The sequence below is a fragment of the Gouania willdenowi genome, chromosome 17 (genome assembly GCF_900634775.1).
Source record: "Gouania willdenowi chromosome 17, fGouWil2.1, whole genome shotgun sequence".
In the NCBI taxonomy this organism is placed as follows: domain Eukaryota; kingdom Metazoa; phylum Chordata; class Actinopteri; order Blenniiformes; family Gobiesocidae; genus Gouania; species Gouania willdenowi.
The window spans coordinates 4,258,002-4,280,783 of record NC_041060.1 but is presented as its reverse complement, the minus strand read 5'-3'; the positions used below and the strand labels follow the sequence as shown (position 1 = coordinate 4,280,783).

Here is a 22,782-nt window from a genome sequence, read left to right as displayed (position 1 = left end):
TATTCTGCTTCCTGACGCTGGCTTTCACTGAACATATGTGTGACTGAGTGAAATATTCACACATATAGCGCACTATAGCGTACACGCCAGAAATATGGTAGTTTTGTCTAATTTTGTTGTCATTTTGTACAAGTGATGAAGTTGTTTACAGACACGTAAAACTTCCGAGGGACAATTCTGAGGCACAAGTGAGCAGCATAAACACAAAAAGACAATATTTATCCATAATAACTACACAATAATGACTAAAGTTCCAGTCGGAGAAGGTGGATTGGTCACATTCCTGTGGCCCTGCTGAGTTAAAATGTCGTCCGTGTCTGTGGGTTTCGGCTGATTTTTAAATTTCACTCGCTCTCCATGAAGCTCCTGCGTTGCTCCTCAGAAGCGTTTTCACATTATTACGGATTAGTTCCACAGAGGATTGAGCTGCTCTGTGCACTGACGCCACCTTTAAAGGGCCACGGCGTAGAAATGAGATCATTTCTGATGAGCACTGGAACCAAACTGATGATGAGCACATTTACTGTCATCTCTGAGGCCTTCCTCCTCTTCCTCCTCTTCCTCCTCCTCCTCCTCTTCCTCTTCCTCCTCCTCCTCCTCTTCCTCTTCCTTTGATGCTGATGATGATGATGATGATGCTTCCAACATCAGCATCCTCATCATCCTCATAGAGATCACAATGGGCTGTGATCAATGATTGTGATTGAGCTCAGCCCCAGCCTCAGACGTGATGCTGTGAGGGGGCGGAGCCATTGATCCAGAGCGTGTGAGGTTATGGAAGCTGATCAGAATGTAAAGGCGGAGAAAATATCATCTGCCTTCACGGGAGGGAAACGATGAAACAACAAGTATACATGCAAATACATGTATATATGACAACAAAAATACAAAAAAAAACGTCAAAAATCCATAAACACATGAAATGGCTCCAAAAAAGCTTAAAATGACCAAAAAACAACAATAAAACAATGACAAAAACCAATAAAATGGCAAAAAAAATTCACAAAATTACAACAAACACACAAAATATGCACACAAATATAGGAATATTTACAAAATTGCAACCGAAAATATTCAAAAAATTATTCCAAAAATAGGCAAAACAACAAAAATACACAAACAACAGAGAAAAATATATAAAATTACAACAAAAACACTGTAGATTACTTCTAAAACACACAACATTGCCCGCAAAATGACAATAAAAACACACAAAACAGCATTAATAAACAAAATGATAGATGATAATACCACACAATAACAAAAATACACAGTGTGATACCAAAAACAAACAAATCAACAACAACACACTAAACAACAACAGAATTACATTAAAATGTCAGGAAATATGCAAAATGATAACAGATTTAATAAACCTTTAAAATCACACACACAACACAACAACAAAAGCACATAAAATAATAAAAAACACATATAATGATGAATAGAATAACACACACTAAAACACTTTTTTTTTTTTTAAATGACAAAAATATACACAATAGAAACTCCCAAAACAACAAAACCCTGCACAAAGATTGAAAAATACACACACACACACACACAGACACACACACACACACACACACACACACACACACACACAATGCAGTGAGTGAAAGTGTAAATCTGTAAATCTTTGAGCTGCTTTTGGCAGACGACCAAACGGTTTATTTAAAGATCTTTGATAAACAACCTCCTCTACGAGAACAAAATCACATCCTTAACAAATATTTCATCACAAAACAAAGCCCTTTGTGTGTGTGTTTAGTTATTTTGCATATTCTTCACTCATTCTATGTCAGTTTTGGTGTTTTTGGTATTTTTCTTGTTTTGTTCATTTTTGTTATTTTGTTTCTTTTTGGGGTCGTCTTGTGTATTTTTCTTGTCTTTGGTGTTTTTTGTTTTTATTTTGCAGGTTTCTGTTATTTTGTGTAGTTTTAGTTATTTTGCATATTCTTCTCTCATTCTAATCTTGTCATTTTGTTTCTTTTTGGGGTCGTCTTGTGTATTTTTGTCGTTATTAGAATTTTATTGTTTTGCTTTTTTGTGATTGAAATCATTTTGTGTGTTTTTTTTCATATTTCTGTTGTCATTTTGTGTGTTATTGGAGTCATTTTGGAAATATTTGATTGTTTTGGCATATTTTTCTGTAATTTTGGATATTTATGTTTCTTTGTGCGTGTTTGGAGTGGTTTTGTGTATTGCGTGTGTCTTTTGGAAGTCATTCAGTGGATTTTTGTTGTCGTTCTATGTATTTTTCTGTCATTTTTTTGTTGTCATTTTGTATGTCCCTGTATCATGGACACACACACACACACGCACGCACGCACGCGCACGCCTCTTCCTACTTCTCGGACGTATTTGTTCATATTATAATATTTCTCTTCGTCTACCTTTGTCTTCGTCACATGACATCAGCCGAGCTTCAAAGACGCTAGCTGCTAAAAATTTATGCTGCCACCAGTAGATTTGAGCTTTGATGAAAGCGAATGGCAGCATTTGATCAAACATCTGCAGCACAAACTTATTTATTTATTTCTGTGTGAGGAGGAGAAGATGCCACCTTGTTTTTCTCCTCACTGATGAAAACACTGAAATGCACAAAAAAAACTCAAACTCTTCTAAAGTTTTAGGACAAGAAGTGAAATGGAAATAAAAAGTTGACTTGGTGTAAACACATACAGTATAAACAGATATAACAAAGTCTTTCACATCTTTCAACAAATCAATCAAGTTTTGTTTAATGACAATTAAAGACAAACGAAGTGGGCAACATTCATCTTTTCATTTCCTGTATCTTAGGTTTTTGGGGCATTTATCGACCCCCAAAATAAAGGTTCCAGAGACCGAGGACCCCCACTGTACCTGAAGGAAGTGTAGTATTATTTTCTCCATAGTATATAGTCATCTTAAATAGATAAATCCTTGTTTTAATCAGAAAGAAAATGGGCTAAAAGTGACCAAAAATGGTGAAAAAGGTGGTAAAATGGGATTTTAAAAACCACAGAAATTGGTTAAAAGTTGCAAATTAGAGTGGCCAAAAAACGGACAGAAAAAAAGTGTCACTATTGAAAGAAATAGGTTAACTGGTAAATAATGGACATGACAAAATGTGAATGTAGTTGAATTATCAAAAATAAGCATGAAATATGGTGAAAACAGGTAAAAAGTGAGAATAATGGGTCAACATATGTGACATTAGGTGGAAAAGTGGTGGTAAGTGGTAAAAAATGTGCATGAAAGGCATTGAAATTTAATGGAGAAGTGTCAGAAATGGGAGTAATGTAGAAAAAATTATTTAAAAGGAGCAAAAATATGACAAGAAAAAGTGATGAAAAAAGGTTAAAATATAAAAAGTTTGGTGTAGTTGCAGAAAAAGGATCAAAATAATCAAAAATGGGCTCAAATTGTTCAGAAAATATTCTTAGTTCCTTGAAGGCATCTGGTGACTTCCTCCCAGTGTCTCGCGACCCAAGATGGGGTCCTGGCCCCAAGGGTGAGAACCCTTGGTCTAAAGGGCCAGATTGTACTGTACTCATATGGTTTACTACTATTACTTTACAAAATAGTTGTTTACTATTTTTACACTGAAAAATCCAAAAATCTCACTAGTTGCACTAATGCAAATGAAGTAGGAGGGATTATATTAAAATACAGCTCCCTGATTGGTTGGAATTTTTTGGAAAGCCAATGGGAAGCCTGAATTAGCTTTTCCCCTTTATTAGCACATACTGCTAACTCGTACTACTAATATGTTTTACTTCACTAGTAAAGTCTACTTGAGCACTAGTACAGCCAGGGGTTCTCAATCTTGGGGTCAGGACCTTTTAATGCATTTTTGCTACATTAGTCCGATTTCTGACACTTTATCAAATTTCAATATAATTTTTTCCACTTTCAAGAGATTTTCAGCCCTTTTAAACCCTTTCCACGTAATGTCACACATGTTGACCCATTAGTGTCACTTTCAACCTCTCTTCATCATATTTCACGCTTATTTTTGCCAAGTTCACCACATTCATGCCCATTATTTACCAGTTTAAGCTAATTGCTCCAATATAGACACTTTTAACCCTTTTTACCACTTTTTCTGTCAGTTTTTTTTGCCACTCTTTTTTGCAACTTTTAACCAATTTCTGTGGTTTTTAAAATCCCTTTTCACCACCTTTTGTCACTTTTATTTCCATTTTATTTCTGATTAAAACAATGATTTCCATCTTTAAGATGACTATATACTATGGCCCAAATAATACTGAACTTCCTGTATAACAGTGGATATTATTCAGATGAATAAAAAAAATGTGGTTATCACAGATTCATAAAAAAAATGGATCATCACTTTGCTGACTTTATGGATGGACCCCTTTACTCCCTCTTATAGATGACCCTGTATCCACATGACTGTTCTTCAATGTTCCCACTCACAGCATCCCGTCTCCATAGCAACAAACTGCTATAAATACTAGTTTTGCGGCTGCATCAAATGCTGGTTCTGTGTATGTTTAAAGTTTCATGGCTGCCTCTTGTTCTCGTGCCTCTTCTTTAACATAAAAGCCCACGGACTGTGACTTATGGCTGTTTATTCCTTTTGATCCACTGGAAACGTTCCAATGCTATGGATGAATAATATATTTATATAGTAGACACAGCTTCTCTCATGTCAGTTGGAAAAAAAACACTTGAATATAAGCACATGACTCTGCTTTCTGCTTCAAATGTCAAGTCTGTGAATACGCTGATGAAAGTACTTATATAAATACATATTATGTCCTCCAGTCCAAATGAGAAAGTCACATTTTAGTGTAAAAAAAGAAGAATAAATTCCATCCTGGAAAGCCAGAGTCACGAAAGCTGTTGAGGCGACTGAGTTTTATCTGCAATTATGCAAAAAAACACAGAGTTTTAGCCGAAGCTGGAGCTCAGCTGTACAAAGAGAATTTACAATGCTCTGAGATTTCCACGTGTAGCACGCACACATGCAGCACATCCTACAGCAGAACATAGAAACACAACCGCTGACTGCACACATCTCTATTTAAATTATGTATTAACGTATAAAATGAATCTTTAAATCTGCCTCAGAGTCTTATTAGTACTAAAGTGCAGTCATTTTAGTTTCTAAAGTCATTTATTTTCACCGGCAGCAAAACTGGGATTAATGTGGTTTTAATTATGTCTAAAATAGTCTTTCATTTGTATTTGGTGTGAGTGCTGTTTTACAGGTTTGGTTTTTGGGTCATTTTGTGTATTTTTGTTATTAGTTTGTTTATTTTTGAGGTCATTTTGTGCATTTTTATTATTTTGTTTGTTTTTGGGTTCGTTTTGTGTATTTTTCTTGTTTCATTTTGAGTAGCTGTTTTTGTCATTCTGCATATTCTTCTCTCATTCTATGTAATATTGTCGTCATTTCGGGTATTTTTATTATTCTTGGGGTTCTTTGTGTGTTTTTGTATTTTTTTGTAGTCAACAAAAACACATAAGCCCATCAAAAATATACACAAAAAATACAAATGACAACAAAAGTACACAAAAGGAGTAAAAATGCACAAAAGCACACAAAATGAAAACCAAAACATGCACGCCGACTACAATAGAACTCAAAATGTAGTTTTGTTGTCATTTTGTGTAGCCAGTCTAGATTCTAAAGTCATTTATTTTCACCGGCAGCAAAACTAGGATTATTGTGGCTTAATTGTGTCTAAAATAGTCTTGTATTTGGTACGAGTGAGTTTTACAGGGTTTGTTTTTGGGGTCATTTTGTGTATTTTTGTTGACATTTTGTATATTCTTCTCTCATTCTGTGTTTTTTATGTTTTTGAATATTTGTTCTTTTGTTATTTTGTTCATTTTTGGGGTAATTTTTTGTATTATTTGTGCATTTTTGGGGTGATTGTGTGTGTTTCGTTATTTTGTATATGCTTTGGTGTATGTTTGTTGCTGTTTTGTTTTTTCTTAATTCATAGGGTTTGTTTTATGTATTTTTACTCTGAATTTGTATATTTTTGTAGTTATTTTGTGTAATTTTGAGTTTGTCTTCTGTATTTTTCTTATGTAATCATTTTAGATTCTAAAGTCATTTACTTTCACCGGCAGCCAAAAGGGAATTAATTATAGCCTTTCATTTGTATTTGGTGTGAGTGAGTTTTACAGAAGAGAACCTTCCTTTCTCCGAGAGCTGCTGAGATTTTTGACAACTCTTCTTCTGCACTCATTATGTCAACGTTCACTTCCACACTTCATTTCTTTATTTATCAATACTGAAAGAAAAGAGACGAGACTCGACTTTGAGATAGACGGGTCACGTGGGGATAGAAATAAATAAAAGGCTTTCAGCTCACAGAATATAAATCGTTTCGTTTATAAATATTGTCTTTCATCCTGAAATTACATTTTTGAATAATGGATATGAGAACAACAGTGCCACCTGGTGTAAAGGATCATTAGTTATAGTTTGATTGTGTGGCCCTCCATACTGTGGGCTCAGAGCTGCAGTGTGTGTGGAAGTGGAGGCCCTCAAGGTAAACGTACAAAAAATGACAGATAAACACACAAAAGGAAAACAAAACCACACGGCACAATGACAGAAGTGCACAAAATGACCCAAAATACACACAGGGACAACAAAAACACAAGACAACGACAAAATGGCAGACAAAAAAAAAAAAAAACAGAAATATACAAAACGATAACAAAAAATACACAAAAGGAGTCCAACACAAAGGTAACATCAACAAAAATACACAAAGGGCAACAAAACCAAATGAGGGGGGACAAAATAAGCCCAAAACAACAGAAGAATAAACAAAACGATAAAAATGCACAAAATGACAACAAAAGCAATCTAGCAACACAAAAAAAAAAAAAAAAAAAAAAAAAGAATCTAAATACATGCACACAAACATGTACAAAACCAAACAAAAGCACTAAAAATGACAACAAAAACTCATAAGACAAACAAATGTAAAAACAAAATTTCAACAAAGGTACACAAAATTACAACAAACAGACACAAGGCAACAATAAAAATGCACAAAATCACAACAAAAGTACAAGGCGACTATACAAAACACACAAAAAGACAAGGAAAATGCAAAAAAAATGACACCAAAAATACACAAAAGGACTACAACAACACAAAACAAAAAATGAGGAAATGACAAACACATGGACCAAAAAAAAAAAAAAAAAAAAAAAAAAAAAAAAAAAAAAAAAAAAACACACAAAATGATAACCAAATTGTAAAAAACCATAGCAAAAGCTCTAAAAACATACTAAACTAAAATACATACAGTAAGACGAACAGGAAAACCTACAATATGGCAACAAAAATACACAAAACTACAAAAAAACGCTTAAAAAGTTAAAACAAAATGCTCAAAAGCACAAAATGACAACAAAAAACATACAATATAACTAAAAATAACAGATTTACAACATAAACAATTAAAACCCAAATTTACTATAAAACAGGGATAACAAAATAAAGAAAAAAAAAAATACAAAATGACCCAAAAAAAAACAGAATACACAACCCTTTTGTTATTTCCTGTTAATGCTCAGATTGGTCATTGGACAATAAAGTTTTCCTTAGATCAAATAAAATCAGTTTTTGTGGTGATAAAAGCTTGTTAAATGATGAAATATTCATACATCAGTGCGTGTTGGTGCATCTCTACCCTCCGCTGTCAGAGCTCTGTGCTGAACTCTCCACCACCACCGGTTCAGTCAGACGCTGGTAGGACAACGCTGTCATCACCTGTGGAGTTAGACATACTGTATGAGAATTTATGAGATAATATGAGAATCTATGAGAGAATATACGACAGTCTATGACAGAATCTATGAGAAACTATAAAAGAATCTATAAGAGAAACTAGAGAATGATAAACTATGAGAGAACCTTTGAGAAAAACTATGAGAGAAACAATAAGAATCTATGAGAGAGTTACGGTTCGGTGTGGACCCAAATGCAGGGAAAGAAGGAGGCAGGATCGTAGCATATCGTTCCTGGAACCAATCCATGTTTTTATTCCAAAATCAAAACTTAAACAGTTCCGGCGGCCTCCCATGAGGCGAAGCAGGGGACCAGGAGTCCGGCGGCCTCGCATGAGGCGGAGCCGGCGAAGCAGGGAAGACCTCCGGCGCGCCGGGTGCGGAGAGCCAGGACTGGCGGCTGGGCAGGCGGCGGCCGGGTGCGGGGAGCCGGGACTGGTGGCGCGCCGGGTGCGGGGAGCCGGGACTGGTGACGCGCCGGGTGCGGGGAGCCGGGACTGGTGACGCGCCGGGTGCGGGGAGCCGGGACTGGTGACGCGCCGGGTGCGGGGAGCCGGGACTGGTGACGCGCCGGGTGCGGGGAGCCGGGACTGGCGGCTGGGCAGGCAGCGGCCGGGTGCGTGGAGAGTTTGCCTGACAGCTAGGAGACTCTGGAGAGCAAGCCTGACAGCTAGGAGACTCTGGAGAGCAAGCCTGACAGCTAGGAGACTCTGGAGAGCTAGCCTGACAGCTAGGAGACTGGCGGGGCTGACCCTTCCTTCCTGACCCAAGTAGGGATCCCTAACAGGATCGTCCTCCAATCCATACAAAAGTGCCTCCCTGGCCTCCAGAAGGTAGCTCTGCCAGTAGGCAGTCATTTCTGCGCGGTCCATCTCAGCTACATCCTTCTCCGCTGGGTCCACTTGTGGCAGGATCATTCTGTTACGGTTCGGTGTTGGTGTGGACCCAAATGCAGGGAAAGAAGGAGGCAGGATCGTAGCATATCGTTCCTGGAACCAATCCATGTTTTCATTCCAAAATCAAAACTTAAATCCAAAACAGGGGAGTATGAACAGGGAGCAAGACCAGACACAAGGAAGGAGCCAACAAACCTGACATCACACACAATGATCCCGCAGTCATACTGTGTCCAAGCACTCAGCTAAATAGTGGAGGAGGCCTGATTGGGAATGGGCCACACCTGGGTGAAAACACGAGGGAGCTAATCAATCACCACCCAAGCACACAGACATCACTGAGGGGTGGAGCCACAAACAGGAATCCCTGAAACACAGACAAGAGTTAACACACCAAATAAACAAAGACAGAATAACAAAAAGAGGACCCAAGGGTTAAAATAAACAGAACCTAACAGAGGAACAACCACAGCATGCTGAGCTCAGCAGTTTCTGCCCTGTGGCTGCTTTGTGTGGGAGAAGAAAAACTATTTTAAGATGGAGAAAATAATCCTGGAGTAGTTTTACTGATAATAAAAAAACACAACACAAGGGAGGAAATGTATTTATTCTTAGCAGTGATGGTAGAAACATTAGAAACATCGTAGATAGAAATACATGACAAAATGAAGAAATCCTGAGAATAAGAAACTATTAACTTAAGCCTGATTTCATTTAAACACATCATCCCAATGCATCTTAATCAGTACTGATAAGTAATTATTAATAAATAATGGTTAATCATAAATAATTGTCATTTATAATATTTATTTTAAATAATCATTGTTTATTCATAAATATTTACGTAGAATTAATTATGATTATTGATTATTCTAATTTATATACGATACATAATCATTAAATTATTTAACATTTGTAATAATTATTTTTTCATTATTTTAATAGTAATTTATTTTGTAAGATTGTTACAACAATGTTTTCTTACTCAGTTATGTATAAATATTTATTCTTTTTATACTCACTGTGATCATGAGCAGCAGAGCCAGCATTATTCCCAACATAAGGTACAGGTGATTAATGAGTCCTCCGGCCCACAGAGGGCCCAGGATGGTGGCCAGACCCCCCACTGAGCGCCTCACGCCTTGGCTGAAGCCTTCAGGTCACAAACACCATCATTTATTCACTTACAAACATTAAAATAAGATATAATCACATTTCATAAAAAGAAAAATGTGCGTTTTGTTATGTTTTCAGGTAAAAGACGAGCTCAGCTCACCTTGTGTTTTCTCAGCAGTGAGTTTAGAGAAAAGCGACACCTGAGACACGGCCACGAACGGAAGTCCCAACAACTGGAGAAACACCCCGATGATGAAGGTGGACAGCTCCCACTCATAACCTCCTGGAACAAACAGTGTGTTCACCTACGTCACGAACTGTTTCATAATTACTGGAATCATACATCTACGTGTCAAAGGATGAAAAATAAATAGATAAAAAAACATATGCTTTTATTTTATAGTTCAGTCTCAATAGACCAAACCATAAATGTACGATATTATTGTTCCCTATTTGGACACTTCCATCTGTAAACAACTGTATAGGCATTTACAAAGTAAGACAAGTATGCAAAACGGGCACACAAAACCACAAAAACTTTGGAAAAATGTACAAAATGACAGGAAAAACACTCAAAAAGACAACAAAAATACACAAGATGAGCAAAAGATATACTAAACAAACAACATAAACACACAAAGCCTCTGATTGGTCATTAGTTTAAACTCACAGGAGGCAGATATACAGTAAATACATAAAGTGGAATAAACAGAAGCCTCACAGGTTGTGACACATCCAATTATCCACTGGTTTTAGGTTTCTCCAACCAACCAATCAGCTGGCAGCGCCGCACACGGCTCTATGTGAGCCAAGCGTTGGCCCACTCTGACTCTAACTGTTGGATGGCGAGAACCTGTAATCATCACATGACTGGAAAACTATGATCATGTTTTAAACTGAGAGCCAAGAATCCTCAGGTGTTTGTGTTCCTCTTTGTTTGCTAACATTAGCCGTAGCTGTGACTAATAGCATCAGTGTTAATCCTTTTACGTGTTCCAGCACCTGTCACTTTAAATCACAGCAATAAATGTGATTATTGGCTGTAAGCGACCAATAGGATCCAGCTTTCATTTCATTCAGCCTGAGAATAACCCAACATAGCTGTGCAGTTACTAATTATAACTGACTTTCTGATGATAAAAAATAATCCTAATTGAATTTTAATTGGAAAGAATGCTGGTTACTATAATCGTAATTGAATTGTAATTGAACATGGGCAATTGAAAACGTAATTGTACGCACAAAATTTGACAAAAATAGACTAAACAACACCAAAAATGCACAAAATGACAGAAAAATACACAGGATGACTACAAAAAATGTATAAAGTAATTATTTCAGACTCAGTAATTGAGAACATAATTGTAATTGACTTTCTTAGGATAACAAAAATTGTAATTTAATTGTAATTGGAAAAAATACTGGTCACTGTAATCATATTTTAATTGTAATTGAACATATAATAAACCGTAACAAAATGACTTCAAAACGACACAAAATGACAAGAAAAATATGCAAAATGAAAACAAACACATAAGAGGACAACAAATATACACAAACTGAGAGAAAAACTTACAAAATGATGTAAAAAATACACAAAATGATGTAAAAAATACACAAAATGACTCCAAAAATCACACAAAATTTGTAAAAATTTAACAAAATGACTAAGAACACACAAAACAACTTAAAAAATCATCCAAAATGGTGAACAAAAACACATAAAACAACAAAAGAAAAACATTAAATTAGATAGAAATTTACAAAATGACATCAAAAATACACAAAACGGCCCAAAAAACGAAATGTAAAACAAAAACTAAATATGCAAGAGGACAACAAAAACACACACAATGATAGAAATTGATATAGTAGTAATTGATAGAAATTGACCCCAATCCGAAAAGATGACAAAAAATCTCCAAAAAAACGGTAAAATATAGAAAATGACACTAAAATATATACATATAAATGACAAAAAACAAAAATCAAATAGTCGACAAAAAACATACAAAACCAACACAAACACTCAAAATTAGAGAAAGAAAATTCAAAATGTACATCAAACATAAAATGATAACAAAAATGGACATAAATGACAAAAAAATTTAAAAAACAACAAACGCATGCAAAATTAGAGAACATTTTACAGCATGTATTCAAAAACATACAAAATTATAACAAAAATACAATAAAATGATAATAAAACCCAAGAGGAAAACAAAAATACAAAAAGTGAGAGAAAATGTGACAATTTGACACTAAATTCACACAAAACAAAAAAAAAACACAAGACGACAGCGAAAGCACTGGCTGTTACACTACACTCTGTGTGTGTGCGTGCGTTCGTGCGTGTGCGTGTGTGTAACCTTGTGGGTCACAGAGGAACACCAGGCACCAGATGCAGGCTGTGCAGCACACTAGGAGACCCAGGGCGAGCACAGCGCGCTCCTCCATCCTCCTGCTGAGCCATCGGACCAGGAAGAATCCCAGGATGACCTCCACCCCACACAGGCTGTACATCAGACTGTTCCCCAGCTCACCAAAGCTGAAGTAACGCTGGGTCAGAGGGGTCACCATCGTCTGAGGAGGTCACAGACACGTGCACAAGGTCACTCGGTGCTCAACGACAAGAACTCAGACTCAAGTTTTGTGTGGACCCAAAAGTAAACGCATAAAACGATGAATAAATACAGAAATTTACCCCAAAAACACATGACAAGTTCACTACAAATATCCCCCCAAAAATAACATAAATACTTAGAAATGACTCAAAAAACAACTGTTATGGCAATTTTTATATTGATCATAATATCGTCAAATGTGTGTTCATGTGTACAATTTGTCATGTTTTAATACATGATGACTCCATTACTCTTTGCACTTTTGAACAGCTGAATCATGTTAGATTAAACAGTACAAATCGTATTGTACTCAGTGCAACACAGAGTCTCTGCTGAAGGCCAAAACTCAAACTCACGTGCAGATATGCACGCACACACACACGATCAAGGACAGATAAGAGTGGCGCCCAATCTTCCTCATAATATACACGTCTTCATCATCCTCAAATGTTTCCACTGTTGGGCATCTGACTCCCTCCTTCTCCTCACCTCAGGGTGGAACTTTTTAGGGTGTTATCTGTATAAAAGCTTAAGCTGTGAAACTGTTAGTTAGAGTGGGTCTTGCCTTTTTGCTCTGGCACGAGCCTTTTGCCTTTCATTCTTTCAGGATGGAAGCTTCTTTTTTACTCCTTTTTTATTTAATTTTATAATAAATCTTTTTATAAAATCATCAATGCCTCGCCTGGACTCCATCATTCAACCAGAGCAATAAATCATGAGGTCAACCGCAAATTTGCCGTGACACAACAAAAAGAAGATAAAACCAATAAAAAGACAAAATTTAAAAAAAAAAAATGACCAAACACACAAAATGACAATAAGAATACACAAAAAAAAATAAAAATAAAACACGAGGACAATAAAACAAAAAACAATAAAATGAGAGAAAATTTGACAATATGACAGAAAAATCACACAAAATGAAAAACAAAAATACACAAGACAACAACAAAAACAAAAAAGTGAGAATTTTTTTTTTTTTTTACAAATGACTCCAAAACCAACACAAAATGACATGAAAAATCTGCAAATTGACAACAAAAACACACAAATACACAAACAAAGAGAAAATTATACAAAATGCTACAAAAGCTCTTCGTGGTTTCCTGTGTTAATGCTCTGATTGGTTGTTATTCTAAAGCTGACATGAATGTTGATCATGTGACCCTCAAATCAGATATAATCACATGTTTTGTGGCCCTGTCATGACACCAGTTTTTCATTTCTGATATAGGTGCTTTAAAAATACTTAATTGCATTTCTGACATACCAAAAACAAAAAAAACAAATTAAATTCAAGCTGTTGTTAAAGTAAAATAATTTAAATTGGGTTATTACAGTTTGGTTGTGTATTTATTACTTAAAGTGATCTCGTGTGATGTCTATAATGTGAATAAAAGTTCCTGATGTTCAGTTCCTGGTCCTTTTTATGCTGCTGAGCTCCTCTCACTCTAATGTTTGATCTTTTTATTCTAACCAGTGAATAAATCCAGGGGATCATTCATTCTTCCTCTCTTTGTGTTTTCAATCCCAAGTTAAATGTAGGATAAAAAATGATTTGCATGAACTTAGTAGAATTAATGAGGGTGAATTGAGAGTAAAAGTCTTTGTTTAGTGAGATTTGATCTTTTTCTGTCTCTGTGGATCCACTGTGTGCGTTAGATAGATCGTGTTTGTCTGATGGATGTGATGTGTCGCTGATTTTACCTCCAGAGCCGTCTGATTAAAGAGAGTGATGAACTGAGCAGTGAGAAGAACGACCACCTCCTCCCTCACAAACTCTGCACAGGTAAACACACAGAAAGCAAACAGCCAATCAGAACGCAGCTCTGACCAGCACCAGGAAATACAAAGTATTGATCGACAGGTTAGAAGGAATGAAACAGGTTTAAAGACTAAAGTAAACTGGGACTGTGATCAGGTGGAGGTGCCATGAATCCTGACTGCTTTATTAGGACTTTGAGAACAGACGTGGGGAAATTTTTACAATATGAGCACATTTTTGTTTCTTTTTCTGCCCTTTTTCTGCAACTATACCAAACTTACCATATTTTAACCTATTTTCATCACTTTTTCTTGCCATATTTTTGCTCCTTTTACTGTATTTTTGCTACATTATTCCCATTTCTGCCACTTCTCCATCAAATTGAAATGCCTTTTCTGGGCATTTTCACCACTTATGAACCCTTTCCACCACTTTTCCACCTAATGTCACATATGTTAACCCATTATTTTTCATCAGATTTCATGCTTATTTTTGCCAATTTAACCACATTCACAATTTATCATGACCGTTATTTGGCAGTTTAAACTAATTGTTCCTAATTTTTAAATGACATTACTACAACCCACCATCTTCCCCCATTTCTGCCACTTTTAAGCCAATATTTTTCCCACTCTAATTTGCAACTTTAACCAATTTCTGTGGTTGAACAATTTGAGCCAATTTTTATCCTTTTTCTGCAACTTTTTTTTCCTTTTTTTAAAATTTTTTTTTACCATATTTTAAGCTCTTTACACCATATTTCATGCTTATTTTTGCCATTTTAACTACATTCACAATTTGTCATGCCCATTATTGGCCAGTTTAAACTAACTGTTCCTACTTTTTTTCTGCCATTTTTAAGCCAACATTGACACTTAGAACCATTTTTACCACTTTTTTTTTAACCAACTTTTAACTAATTTCTGTGGTTTTTAAAAGCCCATTTCACCACCTTTTCCACCATTTTTATTTTTATTTCTGATTAAAACAAGGATTTACATCTTTAAGATGATATATATAATGGTGTAAAGAATAATAAACTTCCTGGATAACAGAGGATATTATTCAGATGAATAAATAAATGTTGTTATCACAGATTCATAAAACAATGGACCATCATGTTGCTGACTTTATGGATGGACCCCAAAAATCTCTCCCCTTTATTCTCCTTATAGATGACCCTGTCTCCACATGACTGTTCTTCAATGTTCAAGTCTGTGTTCAACCACCTTCAGTGGGGGTCCCCGGTCTCTGGGGCCTTTAAATTGGGGGTCATGGGCTGAAAAGGTTGAGAAGCTCTGAAATAAATGATATCTGTGCTGATAGTTTGGTGGTAAATGTAAATACTGTAAGAAGAACTGCTGCTGTGGGGGTGATCTCTGATCAATGACGGGAGAAATATGAAAAGAATGAAGAGTTTTGAATTTCACGTTTTCTTCACTGCAGCAGAAGAACCAAAGCAGAGATCAATAATGAAGGAGAGCCAATAGCAGACAGCCTTGTTCCAGTGTGCCTACAGCTACACATGGTTCACTGGCATGTGGTGAGTTTGTGAATTGTTCCCCTGACAAAAGCAATCAATGCTGACTGTCTCCATTTCATCCACAGCAGGGGTCGATAGGACAGGAAGTGCATGTGATGTCCTTCCCTCTGCTGCATGTCCATGAGTGAGAGGATCAATGTGAGGACACACACACACACACACACACACACACACACACACACTGTGCAGGATTGGATAATCAATAGAGCAACACAATCGTTGCTCATATCCAAGTAAAGCAACAATGACATGAATCCAAGCAGACACCTGACAGTCCACATGTACACACACACACACACACACACACACACACACACACACACACACACACACACACACACACACACACACACACACACACACACACACACACACACACACACACACACACACACACACACAAAATACAGCAGGAATCTGACACACAGCATCTAAAATCCTTAGAGACAAAACGTGTGTGCGTGTGTGCGTGTGTACGTGCGCGTGTGATTGATAAAGCAGTTTTATAGAACTTGTGAATATTTGAGTATTAATATACATGTTAAATATCATTCCTAGTTAACTCTAACTAGTCCTCACATGAATTAGTACAACCACATCAACTCAATCTGGTTTACAAGTGCACAAGTACTACTAGTTAGCCTTATATGCTAATAAGGGGGCGGGGAAAAGCAAATTAAGGCTTGCTATTGGCTTTCCAGAATATTCCAACCAATCAGAGAGCTTGATTTGGTTATAATCCCTCCTACTTCATTTACCATTGGTCTAGTAGTACTACCAGTGAATCTGTTGGTTTTACTAGTACTACTAAATACAGTCGACTGGTACTACTGGTGAGATTTTGAGTTTACTAGTAGTAAAATATTTTGTTCTACTCAAGGGCGTTAGTATTATTACACCTTTGTAGGAAAACAAAACCATCTACTAGTAGACGCATTTGCGTAGAACTAGTAGAACTAGTAGACTTTACAAAATGTTACTTGTAACAACTCAAAACTTTACCTGTAGTTCTAGTAGTTATTGTGTGCTAAAAACCATATTACTATATTGTTACCTAGTACACTCCATGGTTTTTCAACCACACTTGTGTGTCGTGAGAAATGCTTATTATTATTTAATTATTATTAAACATCTATCGAGTAGTTCTAGTAGAATGTTTTTAGTCCACTAGTAGAACTAGTAAAAATATTCACTAGTAGTACTAGTAGAGATAAGGTAGGAGGGATTATCTAAACCAAATCCAGCTCCCTGATTGGTTGGAATATTTTTCAAAAGCCAATGGGAAGCCTTAATGTGCGTTGGTGCTTAGTGAAAGCAGTGGTTCCCAAACGGTGTGCCGCGGCACACTGGTGTGCCATGAGATTTTGTGACAACCATACATAATTTATTGCACTATACAACTACACAAAAATAATGATTTTTAAATGTACTACTTTGTATGCACTCATTTTATAATGCAGAGGCAAACCTAATTATTATTTTTTTTATATTTCATTAATAAATATTTCATGAGTAATATAGTGGTCTTTGTCACAATTTATTTGGCATTAGTAAATAATTATGCACATACAGATATTGTACATGATATGAGTGATAACGTGTTATAAAGGTTATTTTTGCACAATTGGTGTGCCTTCAGATTTTTACTTGTCCTTGGGTACAAAAAGTTTGGGAACCCCTGTAGTAAAGTGTACTAGTAACCAGTAAACACTGAGTCACATCTATGTTCAAACTCTATCCATGTGAGGAAAACTGTAGCATTGATTGTCTGACCTCTGCTGATGCTGAAGTTTGTGAACGGGTTGGAGGCGTGGCCATCCTGGTTCTGGTTCTGGTTCTGGTCCTGGTCCTGGTCCTGGTTCTGGTCCTGGTCCTGGTCCTGGTCCTGGTTCTGGTCCTGGTCCTGGTTCTGATCCTGGTCCTGGTTCTGGTTCTGATCCTGGTCCTGATCACAGGTTCTGTAGGTGTGAGACTCCTCATCATCGCAGCCAATCAGAGGCAATCCTTCTTCCTCGGTTCCTCCCCTTTTCATCTCCATGACGACGACACCATCCTCTGAGTCGACGGGCACCACGTCCCAGTACATCGCCATGACGACAAACTGGAGCAGCACCCACAAAAGGCACATGAAGATCTGGACAAAGACAAGATGCAAATGTAACCATCAAAAACCTTCCTAAACTAAGTTAGAGATGTATGGACCATAAATCTAACACTTTAGATCAGACATGGACGACTTTGATCACAGCAGGAACACAAAGTGATTGTATCTGATCTGAAGGTCACATGATCAACATTCAAACATTCATGTCAGCATTAGAGTAATGACCAATCAGAGCATCAACACATGAAACTACATAGGGTTTTTGAGAGTTTATTGACCTGACACAGTGTGTGTGTGTGTGTGTGTGTGTGTGTGTGGGTGGGTGTGTGTGTGTGTGTGTGCGTGTTCAGTATATCTCTGCTTTTGTTTTTTGTTGCTTAGTTTTTTTTTTTTGGTTTGGTTTTGTGTTTTTATATTCTGTATTTTTGTTGCTTTGGGTTTTTCTTTTTTATTTAGTCTATTTTGATGTTGTTTTGTGTACTTTTTCTGCTGTGTATTTTAGTGTTGTTCATTTTTGTCTTGTGTAATTTTCTTGTCGTTTTGTTTGATACATTTTTGTGTGCTTTCGATTTGTGTGTTATTTGTTGTTGCTTTGTGTATTATTGTTTTGTGTAATTTTTAGTATTAATGTGTTTTTCATTCTGTGTATTCGTGTTATTGGTTTGTGCGTTTATGTTTAGTACATTTGTGTGTTTTGTGTGTTATTTTAGTGTATTATCTATCTTTCTTGTCGTTTTCTGTCTTTTTCTCTCATTTCATGCGTTTACTTTGGGGGCCACACACATTTAGCCCGAGGGCCACACGTGGGCCCCGAGCCGCTTGTTGCTCATGTCTGCACACACACACACACACACACATGTGCTCATGTGTCTAATCCAATCAGGACTGTGGGAGGAAAGTTCATCTTTTTCTGCAGTGAAGCAAAATCTCTGACCATCTCCCAACCCGGGGCCTCACATCACATCCTCATTTATTTATTAATGGTTTTTTGATGACTTTTGGATTTAACATGATGGAAGCATTAATAAATCCAGCTCGACACGCTCGGTTTGTCAGTAGTTTGATGCTGATCTAACAGCATGAATACACACAGATAATTATCAGGATTTCTGCAGAGCTGCAGAAAGACATGATTTAAAATCTCTCAGTGTGAGAGTTCAACTGTGTGTGTTTAAATAATGACTAAACAGGGTTGAGTTCATTTACTCTGTCCACAGTATTTAACCTTTGCCTTTAAAGGTCCCATGTCATGCTATTTTTCACCACCTTCATTTGTTCTAAGAACCACAAAAACATAGTATTTGAGGTTTATTTTCCCAAACTCGCCTGTTTTCCAGAGTTTTAGCCTCTGAAAAGTCACTTTCTGAGCAACAAACAGGCTGATTTGTGGCCCACTTATGCATATTCATGAGTGGGCGTGTCTATAGACGGGACACTGACTTCCTCCTCCCCACACGGTGACGTAGGGCCAAAGGATGACCCGCCCTCCTCCCACCCACTCTGTAGCTGAGCTCATGCTGCTTTATAAACACGAGACAGAGCGTGGGGGCGGGGCGTCCACCGGTACATACATAGACTGTAGAAAATGCATACATAGCACTGCACGAAGGACGCTGAAATGCTCACCTTCGTGGGCGTGTCTGTTTACATGTCAATCATGGCAGAGAGCTTAATGGAGGCATGGCTTCTCCAGCTCAGTGCCACGTCAAATTAGTCATCATAGTGGGAACGCGTCATCAAATTGTAGCGAGGTGTTTATTCTCGCCCTGCAGTAAGAAAGGAGCAAATCACCCTCTAACAAACGATTGAGGGAATCAATGAAAAAAAACACTTTGGACATGTGTATAAAGACCTAATAACACTTTATCATGTTTAAAGCACAGAAAATTGAACTTAGCGTAACATGGGCCCTTTAACAGATAAAGACATAATGTATGCCTCAAAATTCATTTGCTACCCGTTACCATTACATACCACCTGGTTCCTTTTTATTTGCCCTTTTGTGGCCACTCTTGACTGCTTTTGGCCCATTTTAGTCACTTTTCAATTTTTTCTTGTCACATTTTTGCCACTTTTGCACCATTTTTGGCCACCTGTCACCATGTCTGCCTCCACTCGCTCGTCAAAATAAAAACACGTAGAGGACAGTCCACCCCCGGTACTCCATATGATTTTGTTGGCATTTTGAGTGTCTTTGGAGTCTTTTTGTACATGTGTTGTTGTTGTCGTGTGTGTTTTTCGAGTCATTTTTTGTATTTTAGTTGTTGTTCTGAGTGTGATAGAGTTACATTGTGTATCTTCACAAGCTTTTTATGTTTTTGTAATAATTTTTTGTGCACTTTTGTTGACATTTTGTGCATTTCTCTTTAGCTTTGTGTGTTTCAGGGTTTTTTTCTGTATTATGTTGATTTGTTTGTCTCTCTGTCATTTTTTGTAATTTTGTTGACATTTCAACTTTAATCTTGACATTTCGACTTTATTCTCAAAATTTCAACTTTATTCTTGATTTGCCACACATTATTTTCTCCATCAAAAATGGCCCTAATCTGCTCTCCGTATTTTTGCCGTTGTTTTAGAAATGTCTGAATTTGTTTGAAGGCTCACACTGGTGTCACTAGTGGACGAGAACAACTTATGGATGAAATAAAATATTAGGGATCATCTGCAGCAGCTTTAAGTGTCAAACTGTGAGGAAATAGAGGTGAGCTTTGAAGACGACGTCTGAGGAACACAAATGAAAGTGAATTTGATTAAAAGAAGCTGATAGAAGCCTGAGTTTCACTGCAGGTGTTTGGTATTCCTCATAGTGAGTGAAGAGCAAACAAATGTGTATTCATGATAATCTGAGCGCGGATACCCCTGGAGAAGTGTACTTGTTCACCACAAATGGTCCAAGTCTGAAGTCACACAGACGTAGAAACAGGTTGGACGCCGGCCCTGGAGACATAAAAACACAGAAAGATGAACAATAATGAGTGGAAACAGTTTCCCAGAACATCACGGTTTGGGAGAAGCAGAAGAAGAATCTCACCGATGAGGAGTCCGACCTGTCGACAGGCCATGATGGCAGCGAAGATTCCAGCGCGTTCATCTGGACGAGTGGAACGAGTCAGGAACCCAAAGATGGAGGAACCGGCTCCTGCTCCCACGCCTGAGAGGGAAACGTGTGTCACTGCGTTCTGTGAGGTTTCAGTGTGTGCGTGTGTGTGTGTGTGTGTGCGTGTGTGTGTGTTCACCTGCTACAAGTCGACTGGCCAACAGCAGCCACTTTGAATATCCAACAAAATACATGAAGTTACCTGAGGAGAAACACAGCTGAGCTGACGTCACAAGTTGTTGATTTACACTCAGGTTCAGCTTTAGCTTAGCATTAGGTTTAATAATTTCACTACACAGCAACAGCCACAAAACATGTGATTATATCTGATCTGAGGGTCACATGATCAACATCCATGGCAGCATTAGAATAATGACCCATCAGTGTACAATAGCAACTTCAATCTAATTCAAAAACACACAAAATAAAATAAAGTTACATTAAACAACAACAAAAAAAACACATAATGACAACAAAAATACACAAAATGAAAACACAGAAAAGCCACAAAACAACAATACACACAAAATGAATCTAAAAACACAAAATTACAAGGAGCACAAAAAACATTAGAGAAAAGTATATGCAAACTGTCAGAAAAACATACAAAATGACAGCTAAAATATGCAAAACAACTTTAAAAAAGCAACAAAAACAAACAAAATGGCAGAAAAATACATTAAACCACAACAAAAATGCACAAAATGATAATAATAAAAAAAGACAATAAGACGACAAAAATAACCAAAGTGATTTCAAAACCACAAAAAAAAAAAAACAAAACCGTTGACCGACAGAAAATCCACCAAACAACAACGAATACACACAAAATGAGAAAAAATGACAGGGAAACATACAAAATGACAAATAAAATACACAAAAAGACTCCAAAAAACTGCACAAAACAACAAAAACAAACAAAATGACAAGACAAAAATTATACTAAAAACGCACAAAACAAAAACAAACACAAAAAATAAGAAAAAGGTATTACAAACTGCCAGAAAAACATACAAAATGACAACTAAAATGCACAAAATGACCCACAAAACAACAAGAACAAACAAAATGAGTTAGAAAACAACAAACACAATACAAATGACAAGAAAACACACAAAATTACACTTAAAAAATGCAAAAGACACAAAATGATAGAAAGATGCAGAGATGACAACTAAAACACACAGTACCTCTTTGTAGTTTCCTGTGTTAATGCTCTGATTGGTCATTATTCTAATGCTGACATGAATGTTGATCATGTGACCCTCAGATAAGATACCATCACATGTTTGTGTCCCAGCTGTGATAAAAGTTCCTCCTCTCTGCTCTAAGAACACAATAATAAAACATTCCATTTTAAAGCGTCCACTTGACTCTCCACATTTGATCTGTAAACGTTGTAAAATGTTTTAATGTTTAACGTCTTACCAGCGACTTCGAACAGATTAGAGAAGAGGATGATGGACTTAGTGGCTTTACTTCTGTCGGACCAGCATCCAAACATTGGTCCTGTGATCAGCCCACTGAGACTGAACGCTGACAGACCCAGGCCCAGGAAGTAAGGAGGGGCCTCCAGAATCTGCAGATACCTCCATATCGTGGGCAGGATGACGGCTGAGGACACAAACACACACTCCAGCATTTATCACACACACACACACGTTTGTGATGTGATGAACTCACCGTACTCGATGCCACTCAGCATGAATATCAGTCCAATGGTGATAAACGTTAGATTCCTCCTCCTGTGCTCGTCCATTGCTCCCAGTGTGTGTGCGTGTGTGTGTGTGTGTGTGTGTGTGTGTGACTACAGCACATGGTGCTCTGTGAGGCTCAGAGACATAATGAGTTAACATGAGAC

General features: G+C 37.1%; 1 protein-coding gene across 1 annotated transcript; it reads right to left on the bottom strand.

Annotated features, from left to right (window-relative positions):
* Nucleotides 1-556: 556 nt before the first annotated feature.
* On the bottom strand, nt 557-22,738 carry mfsd8l2 (major facilitator superfamily domain containing 8-like 2). Its single transcript, XM_028473085.1, has 12 exons — nt 22,605-22,738; nt 22,350-22,535; nt 21,061-21,123; nt 20,856-20,975; nt 20,682-20,761; nt 17,494-17,854; nt 14,120-14,193; nt 12,158-12,371; nt 9,949-10,071; nt 9,695-9,825; nt 7,654-7,759; nt 557-781 (listed from the first exon to the last, which is right to left on the bottom strand). Exons 1-11 carry the CDS (start codon nt 22,678-22,680, stop codon nt 7,676-7,678), a joined length of 1,512 nt encoding a protein of 503 aa, XP_028328886.1. The 5' UTR covers nt 22,681-22,738; the 3' UTR covers nt 557-781; nt 7,654-7,675.
* Nucleotides 22,739-22,782: the final 44 nt, after the last annotated feature.

Coding starts and splice junctions, on each gene's coding strand:
- mfsd8l2 (XM_028473085.1), bottom strand. CDS start 22,680: ATGGACGAGCACAGGAGGAGGAATCTAACGTTTATCACCATTGGACTG. Junction 22,536..22,604: donor GCTGAGTGGCATCGAGTACG/GTGAGTTCATCA, acceptor TTGTGTCCTCAG/CCGTCATCCTGCCCACGATA. Junction 12,372..14,119: donor TTAATCAGACGGCTCTGGAG/GTAAAATCAGCG, acceptor TGACCTCCTCAG/ACGATGGTGACCCCTCTGAC.